A 21,203-nucleotide genomic window follows, 5' to 3' on the forward strand; every position below is an offset into this window, starting at 1 on the left:
AGTTAAGATAATTCATGCATCTCTGTTGATGAAGAAGATAAGGTAATCCAGTGAGAGTGATGATTATGGATACTGATTAGAGGATAGGACTACTCAAAATGTTATCCCCAGTCCAGTGCCAGTCTGGAAGATTCATGACAAGTATAGAAATTGACAGTAAGCATTTTGGCAACTTTTACAACATTTGAGCTTGCTGTAATCAATGAACTCATTTCACTGAATACAGTATAGACCAGTTCAAGAATTTTCAAACTCACATAATGGGACAAGCTGAGTATAGTCATGTTCAATATCAACCCACTACAACTGGGAAGTGGGAAGGAGGAGAACTCTCCCTTACTAAAAATATTTTGAGAAGTATTGGGATCAAGTGCTTAAGAAGAATAGTGAAATCAGGAATGAGAGGAGCTAAGACCTACTGTATAGGAAAAAGGTCACATATTAAAACCCAAATGATACAAATTTCAAGAACAGTTATGGGGCTTCCCTGGTGGTGCAGTGGTTGAAAGTCTGCCTGCCGATGCAGCGGACACGGGTTCCAGCCCTGGTCCATGTTCGAGCCCTGGTCCGGGAGGATGCTGCGCAGCGGCTGGGCCCGTGAGCCACGGCTACTAGCCTGCACATCTGGAGCCTGTGCTGTGCAGCAAGAGAGGCCGCGACAGTGAGAGCCCTGCGCACCGCGATGAAGAGTGGCCCCCGCTTGCCACAACTAGAGAAAGCCCTCGCACAGAAACGAAGACCCAACACAGCCAAAAATAAATAAAGTTATTAAAAAAAAATAGTTATGTTTATGAAAAAGATTTTTAATGAAAGTTGTTTATTTTTATATAAAACCATAACTCTATCTTAAAAGAAACCATATAATTTAAATATATTAGGGAGTTCCCTGGTGGTCTAACAGTTAGGATTCGGCACTTTCACTGCTGTGGCCCGGGTTCAGTCCCTGGTTGGGGAACTGAGATCCCACAAGCCATGCGGTATGGCCAAAATAAACAAACAAATAAAAAAAGTTATTTATCTTATATATTGTTATATCATATTATATTACACATTAGGGAGGAAATACATCACAATGTTAACAATAGTTACTTACAAGTAATAGAAATACAGTTGATTTTTATCATGTTTTATATTTTCTGTATTTTTCCATATTTTTGCTATAAACTTTTTAAAATGTTACATTAAACATTATAAATGTATAAAAGCCAGCTTTGTTTCTTAAAAAATCACCAAACTGAACACATAAATATATGCAGCTTGTTTCCACAAATACTTTTGATTTAATTTTTCTTTTAAGAGAAATTTGTACAAACATCACAACATGAAGGAATTTTGTTTTCCAATGCTTATACAAAGTTTAATGCTTTTGAACTAGGCGTTCAATCTCACAATTTTAAGCAGGAATTGAGGGTCACTGAGAATAAGAGGCGTTACCACTAGATAGGAAATGGGTGAGGAACATCTGAGACTCTTTAGCTATAGCTTAGATAAAACTCAAGAGGAATTCAAAACCCACAGTGCAAATATCTTAGATTGTTACAGGGCAAGCAAACTCTCAGAAGTACTAAATTATTCAAAAGTATTGACACTTGTAAAGGGAAGATGTTTACTATCTCTGCTTTGTTTATAAGACAAAGCTGTATTATAAAGCTAAGAAATAAACACAGGAAAAGGCTACAATTTAGCAAACTTTAAAAATTTACATTTGGCTTAAAAAACAAAAATTTTTGTCCTGTTATAATAAGACCCAGATTGATATTGAAGGTCAGAATGAAAATATAGACCAGAAGTAAGAAATATGTAACAGTGGAAGCAATACAAAGGATATGCTAGAAGACAGCTGAGTTAAGACAATGGCAATATTATATGAAAAGAAGGAATATAAAAATGATACTCTTGAATTCTATAAAACAAAACTTTATTTCTAAATCCATCCAACTTCAGACCTAAATAAACTTAACATTATCAAAATTCTTTGAATAATAGTTGTTCAAAAAGAAAGTTTGCAAGTTTAATTTTACAGCATCTAATGATCATTTTACAGCACCTAACGATCATTTTATAGCATCAGTAAACATGTTAGACCGTTGAAAACACTGTAAAATAGATTCACTGTAGTTGTGTGTAACTTGTTGAACTGTTCTATGATTGAATTTAAATGCCAAAAAAGTTACCATTTTTAAAGCCAACATTCTGATGCTTATAAAAAGGAATGCATTACCAAAAGAATACATTTAGCTGATGAAACATATCAGGATGATGCAAAGTACAGAAAAGGAGGAATATCAGTGATTCTGGCAAACTTAATAACCATCAATCACCCTATATTTCATTCAATTAACATTTTTAAATTTTTTCTCAAATGTAAAAAAATGTTTAATTTTTAGGAGACTTTGTAAAGAAAATGAATAATATTTAAATTACTTTTTAATTACTTAGAAGACAGCATTTACTTTTCAACAAAATTTTATTAGGCATCAACTATGTGCCAAGCACTTAAAACTGAAACAATGGTATAGAGAAAGAGCACATGCCAAGGATTTCATTTATAAGCTAAGTGACTGAATAAATTACTTAACCTCTCTGGATTTCAATTTCCTTATCTATAAAATAGGAATAATAACACCTACCTCAAGAGGTGTTATAAGAAATATGTGAAATAACAACATGCAAAAGCACTCACACATTTGAGGCACTTAATAATTATTAGTTCCTCATCCTATTAATTTGCTTTACAGTAAAAACAGTTCTTATAAATCACTTTACAAACTTATTTTAAAAATAATGAATAACTGAAATTCAGGAATATGGAGGATAAACACTTATGCATACCTATTACCCCCAAGAGAATCCTGTAGTAGTCTTGTCAGCTTAGAATCTCTATAGGGAACATGCGTGGCCCTCTTGCTCTTGTCTCCCAATGCACTTATTACATTGCCAAGTGCCAACTAAAAGAAAGAGAGAGAAAAAAAATTATAAAAATATCCTAATTATAACACTTTTAAATAATGAAACCTTATAGAAAATAATATGAAGCCATGGCAGAATTGAAAACATTTGTGTTTGGTTTTGTTTTACATTTGTATTTTCAAATATAAAGTAAACTTGGAGCTTTCCACTAAACTACTAAAAACTGACACCACTCAAAATTTAATGCCATATATATACCCATAATTCACAAATACTTAAACTTCTATGCAGAGATTTTCTTTAGAAATAGAAATGTTATAAGATTGATGACTTCTGACCAGTCCTAGTATTACCAGAGCATCATGTTGTACACCCCACAAAACTGCCAATTCATGTTGCAAATTCTTCTCCTCAATTCATTGAAGAAACAAATTGTTCACTAGTTTAACAGTTGCATAAACTTTCTTGTTGTACTATAGCTTCCTCATGGGAAAACAAAATTTCCTTTAACCACAATAAAAATATCAGTATGATATCTCTGATCATGGCATTCCTAATGCAAGTATAGCCGCACTTAGAAATTCAATGAATCTATGTGCTAAGCATCCAATATTTTAAAAAACTAAGTCAAATTACGGAACTATTTAGTCACTCCTCCTGCCACCCCCTACTGCTTTTCCTACTGTCACTGAACCAGCACCTACAGCATAAGCATTTTCCTAAATGCTGGTCGCACTCGCCTTCAGTAATGCAAAACCATGTCTTTGTTAGAGCCAATGGATCCTGCAGCGAGTGCATCAGCATCACACTGTGTCTTAGTCCCCCTTTTCCAGAGTCTGCAGTTTTAACCACTGGCCACACTGAATGAACCTCTACCACGTGTCTGAACATGCTTCAATAGCCTGAACTGGAAAACAGAGCAATGGCTTTTGTCTTTTCCGGACAGCACAAATGTAAATACCACCATGATTTTATCTCCTAAGAAACTCAAAACAATACACAAAGTTGAGGATCCTGGTCGCTCACTCCTTTTAACACATGTTCAACTGTATGGTGGGAGCATCAAGATGGGTAGTTGGGAAGGCTGGCTCTCTCTAATCGGTCTCAGTTGATAATTCCCCCACAGAAGGGTTGCAATCATATAAAAGTAAATATTGGGCAATAAACAAAAAAATGACCATATGCTTGGAGCCCCTGCTCTAGGAAGAAAGGGAGGGAAGCAAAGCAGAAAACACCTGTCCTGATGCTGTCAGCATCACAGAAATTTAGGATGCCATTACTTTTAAGCAGGAACAAAGAACCAACTTTTTAATGAAATCAATAGGAAGAAAAGATTAATTACATAAAAATTTGGTTCTAAAACGTTTTCTTCCATATAATAGAAGCTTTAGGCTAACTCAAACACAAGGTGTTTTCCAATCAAAAACACCACTAGATGGCATGGTATTAAAGTTAATTCCTAATACAATCTAGAAAAGTTCTCATTTTGAAACAATCATTACTAAAAAACATTTGATTGTAATTTCCATAATAAAGTCTATCACAAAATGTTAGCAAAAAAGCTACTTTGAAAGTCATCCCATAAAATGTTTAATATTAAAACAGTAAGTTTGTGAGAAGAATTTTAAAATCATTTCTATTATATATATGCATAGATTATTTTATGCACACATCATAAAATTTAATCCAACTAAATTTTTACACATGAAGAAAATTTGCAATGTGAAAAGGAGAAAAATGCTGACAGTCTGAGGAGATCAAAATTCAATGCATTACTCCTAAGTTTACAGCAACTGTCATTTCTCAGCTCAGTGAATGAAGGATTTCCACTTGGGTATTATGTATTACAAAAGGGAAAAGGACAATAAAATAGCCCTGTTATATTCTCAGCACAAAGCCTTAGTCTTAGTCTTACAAGTCCACAGTTGATGGAAATGCCTTCTTTTGCCCTCTCGCCTGTAGCTCCAGTACGCTTCAGTCTTTCTGATCCTGCCAGATCAACAAAATGGAACTTTGCAGTCAGAGTTTCAAATTCATTCATCTGTGATGATTCAGAAATCACCTTATTATCAGTTGCACTTTCCTGCAATTGAGGAAGATAATTGAAAATATTTTATTAATATGACACTAAATATCCTTCAATCCCACCTTGCCCTCAGTATACATATAGCCAAGTATAGGCATGTGGCCAAATAAATATAAGTACAAAAATGCCTGCTGCAATTAGAAGCTTAGACAAAGTTAGGTCAAAGAAGGTCAAAACCTAACTGTTATCAACTGAGGCTTTGCCTGTGTTGAAGAGAAACTTGTAGCATATAGCCCTCAAAAGCAAAGGGTCCCAAGTAATGAGATCCATTACCATATGGCCACAACATACTTTCTGGCTATTGCAGACATATATATTCAATTTTTAATTTTACATGGTTGGCCAGCTTTAGCTTAAACAAGATCAGGGACATCTCAATTGGAAAAGGAATGATTAAACAAACTAAACTTGGCACAAATGTTCTCTTTGAATATTTTCATGGATTTTACAGAAATGAAATATGAAATCTTAAAAAATTAGAAGCAATAACTCACAGCATCTATTTGGGGACACATTCTGGTTTGACACAAGTGAATGGTAAAAATGGCATGTGAACGAGAGCTCTGAACATTCATTTGGGTACTAGCAGTGGTCCGGGATAAAGCACCCAGCTTCAAACACTGCATCATCTAGAAAAGGGAAAGAAAGAGGGGTTTTACTTGAACAATACTTAGACTAGGTCCATATAATCAGAAATCTGAGCTACTGGTTAAAATCCAACATATTAAAGGATGTGAAAGACAGATTTTCTTCTTCTTCTTCTTACTTTTTTGCGGTACGCGGGCCTCTCACTGTTGTGGCCTCTCCCGTTGCGGAGCACAGGCTCCAGACGCGCAGGCTCAGCAGCCATGGCTCACGGGCCTAGCCGCTCCGCGGCATGTGGGATCTTCCCGGACCGGGGCATGAACCTGTGTCCCCTGCATCGGCAGGCGGACTCTCAACCACTGCGCCACCAGGGAAGCCCTCGTATTATTTTATTTACAGGCACTTTTTGAGCTGAATTTCTCAGTATAACAGTTTTTTGTTGTTGTTGTTGTTGTTTTAATAGGAGAAAATACTGAGATTCAACCGTTTGCCATTCGCTGACATTTGCAGCTTCTATTTCAAAACTATTACAGTAGAACACTTCGGAACAAACTAAGCAATAACTGGAATTACTCAGGCTCTTCTGTATCTCATTTTTTGTAACTTTTTTTGTTTTGTTTTGTTTTGCGGTACGCGGGCCTCTCACTGCTGTGGCCCCTCCCGCTGCGGGGCACAGGCTCCAGACGTGCAGGCCCAGCGGCCACGGCTCACGGGCCCAGCCGCTCCACGGCACGTGGGATCCTCCCGAACCGGGGAATGAACCCGCGTCCCCTGCATCAGCAGGCGGACCCTCAACCACTGTGCCACCAGGGAAGCCCTGTAACTTTTTTTTTTTTGGCCACTCCACGTGGCTTGCGGATCTTTGTTCCCTGACCAGGAATTGAACCCAGCGCCATGGCAGTGAAAGTGTGGAGGCCTAACCACTGGCCTCGCAGGGAACTCCCCATTGTAACTTTTCTTAAGTCTCTCTTTAGGAGCCATGATACAGGCCTACGTATGTTACAGCAAAAAGTACAAAAGGACTGTGGCCTCATCCTTCACTTAAAATTATCTAACCCTCTTTTCTAGGTGTGAAAGAAAACTGTACATACAATGCCTTAAATTCTTTTGATGTTACAATAAATGCACTGACTTTATCATAACTGTTACATTTTTAATAATAAAATCCTGGTAAAAAATGAAGAAGATTTTAACTCCATGTTACACTCAAGGATACAAATATCATGAGCAGCAGAGCTGACTATTAAATAAAGCCAAACACGCTCTATTTTTTTTCCTGTGGCTGTGCCGCGCAGCTTGTGGGATCTTAGTTCCCCAACAAGGGATGGAACCCATGCCCTCTGCAGTGGAAGTGTGGAGCCCTAACCCCTGGACCACTAGGGAATTTCCCAAACACGCTCTATTTTAACTATAACATAAATGTCACCTCGGATTCTGTAATCACTGTACGTGTTGTGACGCCCACGGTATAAATTCCTCCAGCTGAATCTTCATGAATCTTTATATTTGATTTTTTATTTTTTGCATCAATATCACGAGTGGTATCAAATAAGTCAAGAACCTCTTCGTTATACAGCTAACAAAAAGAAATATTATAAGTTTAATGTTAGCAGAAATTGCCTCATGGATGTAATAACACATATTGCATGTTATCTTTCAAACATATCTTAAAAGTTCTTCCAAATACATATATTTCTTCAAAATAAAACATAAAATGATCACAAATACAAACAAATACCAGATTTCTTTACAAGAGTAAGAACAGTAAAAGACCTAATCATGACTAATGAGTTAAAGACTAGCTAAAATCATCCACTAATCCTTTGCAAGAGATATATAAATATAAATACAAGCAAATACTAAAAAAATATGTATCAAATGTAAACAAATCCTAAGCTTAGGGAAGTTCTTAATAATTTTTACTATTTGAACTAAAAATATATTTTCTTTTGCCCTACAACCCTTCTTAGTGTACCTAAAAATAAATAGTATTTTTGCAAGGTCAGCAATGTAGTTTCTGTATCAATAGAGGCTGACAAGATTGTGCTACCACCTTAGAAGAGGATACATACAACTATTTTTCTATCAATATGCTTAAAGTCACAATGCCTAATAACATTTGGAGGGAGAAGGAGAAGACTGAAGACACCGTTTCTTTCCTTTTTCCATCACTAGTTACCTTTCTTTTGCTAGAAACACATAATTATATTCTTGGTTTTTACTAAATTGGAATGTCCATTAAAACCAGCAGTAAGATAACTGATGTTAATTTGAATTAAGTATTCTATTTTGTGCTATATAATGCTGAATAAAATGTTTCATCAATTATCAAAATGATTAGCTCTTGTGATTGAGATTACAATTAGCCTAGAACACTCTTTGGACCAAGTATACAGAATTATAATGGCACTGTCCACCCAAGTGTAACATTGCTCAAATCCTAGATGTCCTCTTACTGGTATGTCCCTCCCACCAGCCTAGACTGCCCTAAATCCATACCTGCCCCAACCTTTGCACATTGCATCAAAACATCTGCCTATCCTTGTAGGAATACCAGCTTCTGCCACCAGATTAGTGCTACAGCATCAATCCTATTATTCCTCACAATCTCCCCCTCCCTTTTGGTCTCAGTCACTGTGTTCCCAGTACTTTGTGAGCCTGCCTACATTACAACAGTAATTCTCAGATAAAGAAAAAATCTGAAATAAACAATATTAATTGTTTTACTCTGTGGACACTGGTCAAATGTTTATAATCTTAAATGCCAACAAGTAAGGAATACTTATAACCTATTATCTCTTGTTGCTATCGCCTATAACCTAATGCTAATTTAGTCAACATTTACTGAACACTATATGCCAAGCACTAAAATGGAAGTGGGAGTATAAAATCATAGGGCTATGGTCTTAAGAATAAGATTTAAAGGAAACTAATGACACAATTAGACTATTACCTCTAAGAATTGGGCATTCACTTTAAAATCTGGAGGAGGAAGTCCATTTTTAATGGAAGTGTGTTTTTTTTCTTCGATACTCTTGAAAAGGTGTTTAACAGCACGAGAAATAATACCCTGTTCTTCCTCAATGATGTTAACATCAAATCCTGTTCCCATTGTGTATGTTTTGCCAGCTCCAGTCTGAATAAAAGAACAGAGAAAAATGAATGCTTGACCTTAATAACATAATCTCAAGTGACAGAAGTGAAAGTGCAATTGAATTGACACTTCTGAAAAGTTACAGCTTCTATGAAAATAATTTGGTACTTACTTGTCCATAAGCAAAAACTGTAGCATTATATCCTTCAAAACAACCTTCAATTAGTTTTTCTATACACTGAGTGTAGATCTGCTCTTGCTGGGAGTCAATGTCAAACACATAATCAAAAGTGAAAGCTTTATCTTTGCCTAGGAAGACCTGAGGTTCTCCTGGTGTGACAGATGTACAAATATGGCAACCTTCAATCCTTTCTTTGGCAAGCTGTGGTCTTATTCTGTGAGAAAAAAATCAGGAAAAAATAAAATAAAATAAGACAAAATAAATGGAAAAAAACTGAAGAAATAGGATTTTGAAATTCCTAGCAAATCTTTTAAAATCACTAATGTAATCTAGTACTTACTCCTTGAGTTGAAAAGTTTAAATAAGTTAAATTATACTGTCAATTTCAATATGAGTTACTTAATCCCCCCAAAAAAATCATGAACAAGAGTAAAATTAATCTTAAAATTAAATATTTTTGTGGGTGAATACCTTTCCTCAACTCTATAAAAGACTCAGTTAAATAAATTAAACTACCAAAATGCTATTTGTTGTTATCTTTATTTTAGATTTCTTCTCTTTATTTCCAGACAGGATGATATCCAAAAATGAGAAATTAAGTACATGGTATTTATCTTGATACCCTTGACTCACCTTTTTTGCAAACTCTTCACTAATGGTTCCCAAACTTATTTGACCATAACCTTCTGTTAGCTTAACATGTTTAAGCATAATCACACAACATACAATATGAATGAATATATATATTCATTTGTAAATATATGCATGTACTATATTGATTTGTCATATATTATGACATATACAAAAGCAGAATTGTGAAAATAAAGAAATTAAAAATAAAAACAGGGGTTTCCCTGGTGGCACAGTGGTTGAGAATCTGCCTGCTAATGCAGGGGACACGGGTTCAAGCCCTGGTCTCGGAGGATCCCACATGCCGCGGAGCAACTAGGCTGGTGAACCACAACTACTAAGCCTGTGCGTCTGGAGCCTGTGCTCCGCGACAAGAGAGGCCACGATAGTGAGAGGCCCGTGCACTGCGATGAAGAGTGGCCCCCGCTTGCCACAACTAGAGAAAGCCCTCGCACAGAAACGAAGACTCAACACAGCAAAAATAAATTAATGAATTAATAAACTCCTACCCCAAACATCTGCTTAAAAAAAAATTAAAAAAAATAAAAACAAATAAAACTTCTAATATTTTCTCTCCAAAACCACTGAATCATCATTTACATCTCCTAGGGTGTCCTTTGTCCACTTGGAAGACCACAGCACTATACCTGCCCTACACCCAACCCTCATCTACTTCAGATTCTAGGACCTTCCTCTTTTGCCTTATCTTCCTGATTTCAAGGCCTGTTTTTCAAAGAAGGAAAGTAAATATGGTGATATGTTACTAACAGAACAAAGCAAAATCTGGCCCTATTCTACTCACTCCATAAGCAGGACCATCCTAGACTTACACGTCACTGACTTCACAGTACTTAGGTTTTTTAGAGGTTTCTATTTGCCATGGAGAAGGAGAAGCAGTTTAGGGAAGAAAGTAAAGACAACCAGTAATGGAAAATATAAAACGGTACAGAGAGAAAATAGAAAGGATTTTAAAGGGATCTTATTTTCTGAGATACAGAAACAGAGATCTATAGAAGTGGAACAAGTTCATCTATTTGTTAGAGATAAAGCTAAGCCTAAGTCCAGATCACCCGAGTTTTAACCCTTGCCAGTTCTTCAGGGTGGAAGGTCAATGGAAGGATAGGAAAGGCAATACTGAGAAGCGACTGAATTTCTGTAACCCTGGTTACCTTAAACAGCATTCTGTACTAGCAAAGAAGTGTTAAGTAAAGAATATATTTATTTATGCAATTTTCCCTTCTTCTGTAATAATGATGTTTTTCTTCCACAAAGTCTTCAACTTCATTTATTTGTTTTAATGGAATGCAATAATCAATGTGGAGCTGGCTAGGTACTACGGAAAGAATGATGAAGTGGCCTTTAGGAGACTTGGATTCCACTACTTCTCTCACTCCACAGATATCATGTGGCCTTCTCTCAGAGCTCCAATTTCCTCACCTATTGACAGAAACTATCATTTCCAAGGTTCCTTTCAGATCTAATGCTGAGAGAAGAACACTATATTACAAAATGGGAAGAGAAAAATAATATTTATATATTGTTATAAAGATAAAATTATATTACAACAAGTAAAACAAATGGGTTTCTTACAAGAAGCTACATCCATGGACTATAAAAACAGCCCCATGGTGGTAAGCAGCTTTGGCTTTCTGGCTCCACATTTTATTGATGAGTGGTCTTTCTCAAAGTTAATATTCCCTTCTTTCCAATCTTCCCTTCTCCTGTCTCACTTCATCCATTCATGGGGATAAAAATCATAAATCCATCATCCTCAGGAGAGTCATGGGGAGAAAACCAAATCCCCCATCCTCCTTGGAAGAATCACCATCCTGTCTGTTGGCAAGCTAGAAACAAGAGAGTCAACCTCAGTTATTCCCTCTCCCTATTCTATCCACCTAATCTATCTCTAAGAACTATTAATTATCTTGGAAATAGCTCATCATTTTCCTTCTTTCCTCATCAATAACACACTAATCAAGCCACCATTATCTCTTACTTGGATTATTGTAAAAGTCTCATCATCAGTCAACCTGCATCAAATCTTGCCCCCACCAATCTGTTCCACAGATTGCAATATCAGTGATACTCGTAAAATATGAAGTTGATCACTACCTTGCCTAAAACCCTTTAGTATATCCTTAAATCGCTCTACAATCTCCTCTTGCCATGCTCCATCTTTGCATCAAAGGACTTCAGTTAGTGATGGTGGTGGTGGTGATGGTTTATTTTTAACAAGTTTCACTAACAACGTGTGCTCTCTCTAGCCTCTATGCCTTCAAATATGCTTTATCTTCTCCTGGACACTCTTCCTTCTCAATTCGCAACTCCTTTTCCAGCCTGAACATCTCATGTTTTCGACCTCTGTTTAGATTTCACTCCTTTCAGAAGCTCTCACCTAACCCTTTGCATTCCACCATAAAGTCATATCTGAGCCCAGGCTGTTCTGTCTCCTGAAAGCTACCTCATTTACACCAGGATTCTGCTCTCTCACTGATTTATAGCTGCACTGTGAAGTTTAATAAATTCCATGTAATAATAAAGAAAAACATAAAAACAACTATCTAAATGAAAATGACAACTGTTTGAAATCAGTGCCTCACTAATTTTAAGTAAATGATTATAACCATGGGCTATTAAAATACTAAGCTAATTTATTTGGCTATTAAAATACTTCTAATTTAATTTCTACATAGAGAATAAGTACTATTTGAATTGCAGATATGACAGCCAATTTTAGAATGCCAGTGTCACTCAGAACTTAATCTCCTAACTTCTAAGGAGGAGTGCATTTGAAAGACGGGTGATATGCAATCACACCACCTGCATGGGTGGGGAGACAAACTGGCTTTAAAAACCAACAAGATGGGTGGAACCCTTTTCTACTGGATGCAGGCAAGGGCAATTTCCCAGCAGGACTAAGAAATTCCCACCTAGGAGGGGATGGTCTCTGGCACATGCAGATAATTGGAAGCTGACTACACTTCAAAGTTTAGAGACATATTCACAGTCTCAATTCCCCTTCAAAAATTCAGATTTTAAACTCTCCAAATCCTTAAATTTATACTAAAATCAAGAATTCTCAGATGAAGTCTTAACCTAAGCCAATTAACCTGCTTTAATGATGTAAAGAGTTTGAAATTTACATAGTTACAAACTTCAATTTAAAAACTATAATTTGATGTTATATATAGACAAAATATAACAACCTCCAGGGAAAAAGAAGACTAAAACTAAAATCTGACATTACTTTAAAAATTTAGAACTATCTTCTTAGTATTTTTATATAAAAATAAGACCATTAAACATACTCATCTAATCCCAACACTAAGAAATAATGAGGTTAACATTTCAGTTAACACTAAGAAATAGTAACAAAGCCTTGCAGGCTTTTAAAAATGTGTAATCATACAACTAGATATATTTGAAAGTACTTCTTAAAGAAAAATTATGCATAAAACTTATGTCATAAATATTTAGGATAAGATATTCTAATATTACACAGCAGTATTATATTATAAAAGCCAATAACAATGTGGGTTCTATCTACAATAGTAATTTGCTAATGGAGATGGGTTTTTTTAAAATGTTACAATGGAAATGAATGTAGGTAGGATGAGGCTGTTATGGAAAATAGTGACAGTTCCACTAGATAATGTGCTTTTTTCCTTAGCATAAGGTATGTAACCTTTTATCCTTTGTGGGCCATTGACCAATAGGGTGGGATCTGAAAGGGAAAACCCATGAAGAGTCATACAGAAATAAATGTAATTTGTTATAACTAGTTTAAGAAGGTTGAAGGTTTGAAACAGAATATGATACAAACTGTCAATTATTCAGATTTAAGATAAAAGGACATGAACAAATGTTGTATCCATTTTCTGAATCTTTCCATCAGCAGAAAGCAGCCATTTTACTTCTGTTCTCACACTCTATTGAAACTTCTTAGACAGAAGGCACCAATGACCTTTTTATTTCCAAATACAATGGACCCTTTTCAGTCTTCATCCTACCTGACACATTTGATCCTATTTACAACTTGTAGGGGAGGAAAAAACTTCTTCCCTCTATCCTTCTAGATTTTCCTGTTTGGGACCTTGTTAATTAGATTGACAAGGCAGATTAACAAAATAAAAACAAATAGAAGTTTATTAACTTGCATACCAGGCATACACATGGGAATATTCAGTGATGAGTAAATGAAAGAGTGGCAACTTGGATTTATATAGCATCTTAACAAAAAGAAGAAGGACTTTGAGTTTCTAGGACAGCAAATTGTGGGAATATAAATATATGTAGGAACTAATGGAAGATAGGGGCTAATTAAGTAAGGTTTGTTGTGTAGGATACTTTCATGCAGTCTCTGGTAATTAACTTCTGTCCTTCCTGGTTGAGAACAGAGGCAGAATACCTTTATAAAAGCTATGGGCCTTTAGGCAAATATCTGCTTCTTTTAATTGCCTTCAGCTCAAAACAATCCTTACATCAAATTGGCATACTATGGGGTGGCATTTTCTGCTACCCTTCAAATACCGTATTTCTCAGCAGTTGGCTTTTGTGACATTTATTTCTCAGCAGTTGGCTTTTGTGACATTCCTTTTTTCTTATTTTTAACTGATTCTGATTTCTGAACTCACCTTTTCCTCTTATACCTCATATACCAAGTTGCCTTAAAATGTCAGTGTTTCCCCCCAAAAATGTCCAGAGTATTTAGCATGGTATCTAAGATTTTCCTAATTTGGATTCTGCCTGCAATTCCACTCTCAAATCTAGTTACACTCAGCTACATCAAACCACTGATCATTTCCTGATCAACTTACATACTTTCATTCACCATGCCAATGTAAGTGGTTCTCTCTCTGCTTGGAATGCTGGACTTCCACTTCTCTCATAGAAACTTCATTGTAATTCTTCAAGACCTAGCTCAAATATCTGTACATTTATAAAGCTGTCCCCTCCCCCCCACCAACTTGAATTAATCTATGCAATTTGTACAAGATTTTAGAATAATAGATATCAAATTGAATTCTTATTGATCACTAGTAAATGAATTATTTGAGGACTGAGAATATATCTTATTCAATCCTAAAAGTAATTCAACAAATGTTACTGACTGACTCCTATAGACTGCTCTAGTTAAAGGGGAGTAACAATCCAATACTGGGCATGTGATTATCACTATAATCTAACTTTTGCCCCATCACCTTACTTTGTTACTAGAAACTTGATCCTGAGCAACCATTTAACAATTTTATGTCTTAATTTTCTACTCTGTAAAATAAATATAGGAGCCTGGATTTAATATTCCTTAAGTTCTTTCAAACCTCAAACTCTATTTTAATTATTCCCTTAGGAAAAGCAAAACCCTGACTTAAAAGAGGTATTAATAAACAACCTTTTTCTTCTGTCACACCTTATATCCACCATTAATTACACCACTCATCCACATTTCCTTATAGTTCCTATTATTCTCTCCAGTTTTTATAGCCAATGTTACTGTGGCCATAGGGACAAGGAACTTCCTTTATGAAAACATTATTATGGCTCTTTGCAGTGCCAGTATCTAGTGAAAACTAGAGGAGAGTCTGAGACTAAGACCAGTAAGTTTCCTTAAACTGGGCCCTGTTATCTGTTCTCTGCCTTCATAATAACCATAACTGGATTTAGTAACTGAGTATATCAAATAAGCTATGAGGACTAGTTGCAAGATGTCCTGGAGAAGACAGAAAAATAAGATAAGTATATCTGAGGGAAAAGGGCTTCCTTTTCAGCTAGAATTTAAGTCATGATACAGTAAAACAATATTTAAGGTCTAATTCTGCCACATATTATTGGAAGAAGCATGCCACCATGAGACCTGAGCATCCCTGTACATCCTTGCTGAGTATGCCAAGAATGCAAAACCCCAGCTACTCTTTTCATGGATCACTTCTCAAGGTTGCATTTGCAGCAAGCAACCTTTAGGGATAGTGTCTTCCACCTGACCAAGAGCTGGCTTGCTTCAGCAAAGCAATGGAAACAGTGAATAAACAATAAAAACAATGAATCCCCAAGTCCAGTGTTTCTTTTTATTTCTTACAGTTTCATTGAGATATAAATGCCATACAGCACTGTATAGAAGTTTAAGTTGTACAGTATAATGATTTGACTTACATACATCATGAAATGATAACCACAATAGTTCAGTGAACTTCCATCATCTCATATAGATACTAAAGATATATCAATAGATATTAAATAAAAAATATATATTTTTCCATGTGATGAGAAGGTTGGTGTTTCTTGATATGTCACTGCTTGCACAGCAACCATGTAATAGTTCTACCTGCATTGCCTACTTTGGATTAAGGGGGCGGGGATGAGGAAGCAGTTCAAATCAACATGAGACTCATGATGCTTACTGTACTGTGAGTAATAAAAGTCCTTTGCCTCCAACTCAGGAGTCCTGTGTCTTCTGCCACTACACATGAAACAGTGAAAGACTAGCTTGTTAACTTGTAAATAGGGTAAAATCTCAGACTCTGCACAGGTCTTAACACATACTGTGACCTTTGGCAAGTCACTTTCTTAGCCTGAATTAAGCAGAATTAAATTGTTATGGCATATTTTGTCCTCATACTATACTAAATTTGATTAAACGCTAGTGACGAGAATTTTGACTAATAACTAATCAATGACTTGTAGTTACTGAAGTGATGTTGCTTTAAGGAAAATAAATAAATGCATATAAATACAATTTATAACCTCCCAGGACTTGTGCAGACACCCATAATTTTTTTAATTAGAAAAGTAGCACTAATATCATTCATTAACCTAAGTACAAAGATTCATGCAATCCAACCTATATTTCTAAATTAAACACATGCAGTTTTGTTTGTTTTACCAGACTTTTTCATATACCCTCATCTCTCCTATCTCTCTGTTTCCTGTTTTATTAAAAGTATCACAAGACATTGTCTTTCTTTTGCTAGGGGATTGGTCAAGTTATTTTTATTTTTCCCTACAAACAAAAAAAGAATAAGACACAAAATATCTTCCTTTTTGCCGTTGGTCATTGCTAATCTCTTGCCCTGTTAGAACATCGCTGTCCTTAATCTACAATTTCATAAACATGACAAAATTTTCCATTACCTAAATGTCTTTGTAAACTGTCTCTTCTTTTTTTGCTTGAGTTATTCTGATCTCATCCCCACATGATTGTGGTAGTTTTCTAGTTTACTCAATAATCTGACCTGATTCCCACTTTGTGTGGCTCTTTCACCTACAGCTATCTGTAACTAGCACACTTGGCACCTTGTTAACACCTTTGTTCTTCTTACAGGACACCAATAAATCTGTTCCCTGAACAGATCTTTTGCCTTTCTTTATCTCATTTGTCAGTAGATGACCATTATACTGGACAACACATATTAGTATTCAACTTGATCTTAAAGTTAATTATATTGTACTAATTTCCTCCCTTCCATTTCTTAAAAGTTAGGGCACTCTGTCACCACAAATAAGTGGCTGAAATTTCTATCCCTTGTTTGATTCTCTCCTAGTTCATTCCAGTTAGTAGACACACATTAAGAATCTGCACTACTTTAACCCTCTACCTTCTATTCTAGAAGAGAAATCCTGACATGCTAGAGGAACTTGCTAGACCATTTGTGGCCTTGCTGAATTATTTTCCTAAAAGATCAGGCACTGCGTAAATAATATGTAACACAAGTCCACAAAAAGAAATTCCCCCAAGTGGATCTTTAATTACAATGATGGTTGATGGGAAGAAACATATTTCTTCAAAACATTCAAGAAAGAAACAGAACTAGCTGCTGGACAATCATCAACAGGAAGACACTGGAACTCACCAAAAATGATACCCCACATCCAAAAACAAAGGAGAAACCACAATGAGATGGTAGGAGGGGCGCAATCACAGTAAAATCAAATCCCATAACTGCTGGGTGGGTGACTAACAGACTGGAGAACACTTATACCACAGTAGTCCACCCACTGGAGTGAAGGTTCTGAGCCCCATGTCAGGCTTCCCAACCAGGGGGTCCGGCAACAGGAGGAGGAATTCCTAGAGAATCAGAGTTTGAGGCTAGTGGGATTTGATTGCAGGACTTTGACAGGACTGGGAAAACAGAGACTCCACTCTTGGAGGCACACACAAAGTAGTGTGTACATTGGGACCTAGGGGAAGGAGCAGTGACCCCAGGGGAGACTGAACCAGACCTACCTGCTAGTGTTGGAGGGTATCCTGCGGGGGCGGGGGGGGGGCGGCTGTGGCTCACCATGGGGAAAAGGACACTGTCAGCAGAAGTTCTGGGAAGTACTCTTTGGCATGAGCCCTCCCAGAGTCTGCCATTAGTCTCACCAAAGAGCCCAAGTAGGCTCCAGTGTTGGGTTTCCTCAAGCCAAACAACCAACAGGGAGGGAACCCAGCCCCACCCATCAGCAGTCAAGTGGATTAAAGTTTTACTGAGCTCTGCCCACCAGAGCAACAGTCAGTTCTACCCACCATCAAACCCTAGCACCAGGAAACTTGCACAAGCCTCTTAGAAAGCCTCATCCACCAGATGGCAGAGAGCAGAATTAAGAAGAACTACAATCCTGCAGCCTGTGGAAAAAAAAAAAAACATATTCACAGAAAGATAGACAAGATGAAAAGGCAGAGGGCTATGTACCAGATGAAGGAACAAGGTAAAACTCCAGAAAACAACTAAATGAAGTGGAGATAGGCAACCTTCCAGAAAAAGAATTCAGAATAATGATAGTGAAGATGATCCAGGACCTCGGAAAAACAATGGAGGCAAAGATCGAGAAGATGCAAGAAATGTTTACCAAAGACCTAGAAGAATTAAAGAACAAACAAACAGAGATGAACAACACAATAACTGAAATGAAAAGAACACTAGAAGGAATCAATAGCAGAATAACTGAGGCAGAAGAACGGATAAGTGACCTGGAAAACAGAATGGTGGAATTCACTGCTGTGGAACAAAATAAAGAAAAAATAATGAAAAGAAATGAAGACAGCCTAAGAGATCTCTGGGACAACATTAAAGGCAACAACATTTGCTTTATACAGGTCCCAGAAGGAGAAGAAAGAGAGAGAAAGGATCCAAGAAAATATTTGAAGAGATTATAGTCGAAAACTTCCCTAACATGGGAAAGGAAACAGCCACCCAAGTCCAGGAAGCGGAGAGAGCCCCATACAGGATAAACCCAAGGAGAAATATGCCGAAACACATAGTAATCAAACTGGCAAAAATTAAAGACAAAGAAAAAGTATTAAAAGCAGCAAGGGAAAAATGACAAAAAACATACAAAGGAACTCCCATAAGGTTAACAGCTGATTTCTCAGCAAAAACTCTACAAGCCAGAAGGGACTGGCATGATATACTTAAAGTGAGGAAAGGGAAGAACCTACAACCAAGATTACTCTACCCGGCATCTCATTCAGATTTGACAGAGAAAGCAAAAACTTTATAGACAAGCAAAAGCTAAGAGAAGTCAGCACCACCAAACCAGCTCTACAACAAATGCTAAAGGAACTTCTCTAAGTGGGAAACACAAGAGAAGAAACAAACCTACAAAAACAAACCCAAAACAATTTAGAAAATGGTCATAGGAACATACATATACAAATTACCTTAAACGTGAATGGATTAAATGCTCCAACCAAAAGACACAGGCTTGCTGAATGGATACAAAAACAAGACCCATATACATGCTGTCTACAAGAGACCAACTTCAGACCTAGGGACACATACAGACTGAAGGTGAGGGCATGGGAAAAGATATTCCATGCAAAAGGAAATCAAAAGAAAGCTGGAGTAGCAATACTCATATCAGATAAAATAGACTTTAAAATAAAGAATGTTACAAGAGACAAGGAAGGACACTACATAATGATCAAGGGATCAATCCAAGAAGAAGATATAACAATTATAAATATATATGCACCCAACATAGGAGCACCTCAATACATAAGGCAACTGCTAACAGGTATAAAAGAGGAAATCGCCAGTAACAAAAATAGTGGGGGACTTTAGCATCTCCCTTACACCAATGGACAGATCATCCAAACAGAAAATTAATAAGGAAACACAAGCTTTAAATGACACAATAGACCAGATAGATTTAATTGATATTTATAGGACATTCCACACCAAAACAGCAGATTACACTTTCTTCTCAAGTGCTCATGGAACATTCTACAGGATAGATCACTACTTGGGTCACAAATCAAGCCTCACAAAATTTAAGAAAACTGAAATCATATCAAGCATCTTTTCTGACCACAACGCTATGAGATTAGAAATCAATTACAGTGAGAAAAAACATAAAAAACACAAACACATGGAGGCTAAACAATACGTTACTATATAACCAAGAGATCACTGAAGAAATCAAAGAGGAAATCAAAAAATACCTAGAGACAAATGACAATGAAAACACGATGATTCAAAACCTATGGGATGCAGGAAAAGCAGTTCTAAGAGGGAAGTTTATAGCTATACAAGCCTACCTAAGAAAGAAGAAAAATCTCAAATAAACAATCTAACCCTACAACTAAAGGAACTAGAGAAAGAAGAACGAACAAAACACAACGTTAGCAGAAGGAAAGAAATCATAAAGATCAGAGCAGAAATCAATGAAATAGAAACAAAGAAAACAATAGCAAAGATCAATAAAACTAAAAGCTGGTTCTTTGAGAAGAAAACCAAAATTGATAAACCATTAGCCAGACTCATCAAGAAAAAGAGGGAGAGGACTCAAATCAATAAAATTATAAATGAAAAAGGAGAAGTTACAATGGACACCACAGAAATACAAAGCATCGTAAGAGACTACTCCAAGCAACTCTATGCCAATAAAATGGACAACCTGGAAGAAATGGACAAATTCTTAGAAAGGTATAACTTTCCTTTCCAAGACTGAGCCAGGAGAAATAGAAAATATGAAGAAACCAATCACAAGTAATGAAATTGAAACTGTGATTACAAATCTTCCAACAAACAAAAGTCCAGGATCAGATGGCTTCACAGGTGAATTCTATCAAACATTTAGAGAAGAGCTAACACCCATCCTTCTCAAACTCTTCCAAAAAATTGCAGAGGAAGGAACACTCCCAAACACATTCTATGAGGCCACCATCACCCTGATACCAAAACCAGACAAAGATACGACAAAAAAAGAAAATTACAGACCAATATCCCTGATGAATATAGATGCAAAAATTCTCAACAAAATACTAGCAAACAGAATCCAACAGCACATTAAAAGGGTCATACACCGTGATCAAGTGGGATTTATCCCAAGGATGCAAGGATTCTTCAGTATACTCAATCAATGTGATATACCATATTAACAAATTGAAGAATAAAAACCATATGATCATCTCAATAGATGCAGAAAAAGCTTTTGACAAAATTCGACACCCATTTATGATAAAAAACTCTCCAGAAAGTGGGTATAGACGGAACCTACCTCAGCATAATAAAGGCCATATACGACAAACCCACAGCAAACATCTTCTCTATGGTTAAAAACTGAAAGCATTTCCACTAAGATCAGGAAAATGACAAGGATGTCCACTCTCACCACTATTATTCAACACAGTTTTGGAAGTCTTAGCAATGGCAATCAGAGAAGAAAAAGAAATAAAAGAAATACAAATTGAAAAAGAAGTAAAACTGTCACTGTTTGCAGATGACATGATACTATAC

At 36.3% G+C, this 21,203-nt stretch overlaps 1 protein-coding gene across 4 annotated transcripts in view; it reads right to left on the minus strand.

The window, feature by feature from the left end:
- KIF21A (kinesin family member 21A) overlaps positions 1–21,203 on the minus strand; it is a 155,906-nt gene that overhangs the window by 68,163 nt on the left and 66,540 nt on the right. For all 4 annotated transcript variants that reach the window (XM_082850386.1, XM_082850389.1, XM_082850387.1 and 1 more), the window contains exons 2-7: positions 8,848–9,070; positions 8,535–8,717; positions 7,008–7,157; positions 5,491–5,625; positions 4,826–4,993; positions 2,833–2,948 (exon numbers count right to left, since the gene is read on the minus strand). In XM_082850386.1, the coding sequence (XP_082706512.1) occupies positions 2,833–2,948; positions 4,826–4,993; positions 5,491–5,625; positions 7,008–7,157; positions 8,535–8,717; positions 8,848–9,070 (975 nt within the window). The remainder of the gene's footprint in view (positions 1–2,832; positions 2,949–4,825; positions 4,994–5,490; positions 5,626–7,007; positions 7,158–8,534; positions 8,718–8,847; positions 9,071–21,203) is intronic.

This window comes from Leucopleurus acutus (assembly GCF_964270905.1).
Source record: "Leucopleurus acutus genome assembly, chromosome: 11".
In the NCBI taxonomy this organism is placed as follows: domain Eukaryota; kingdom Metazoa; phylum Chordata; class Mammalia; order Artiodactyla; family Delphinidae; genus Leucopleurus; species Leucopleurus acutus.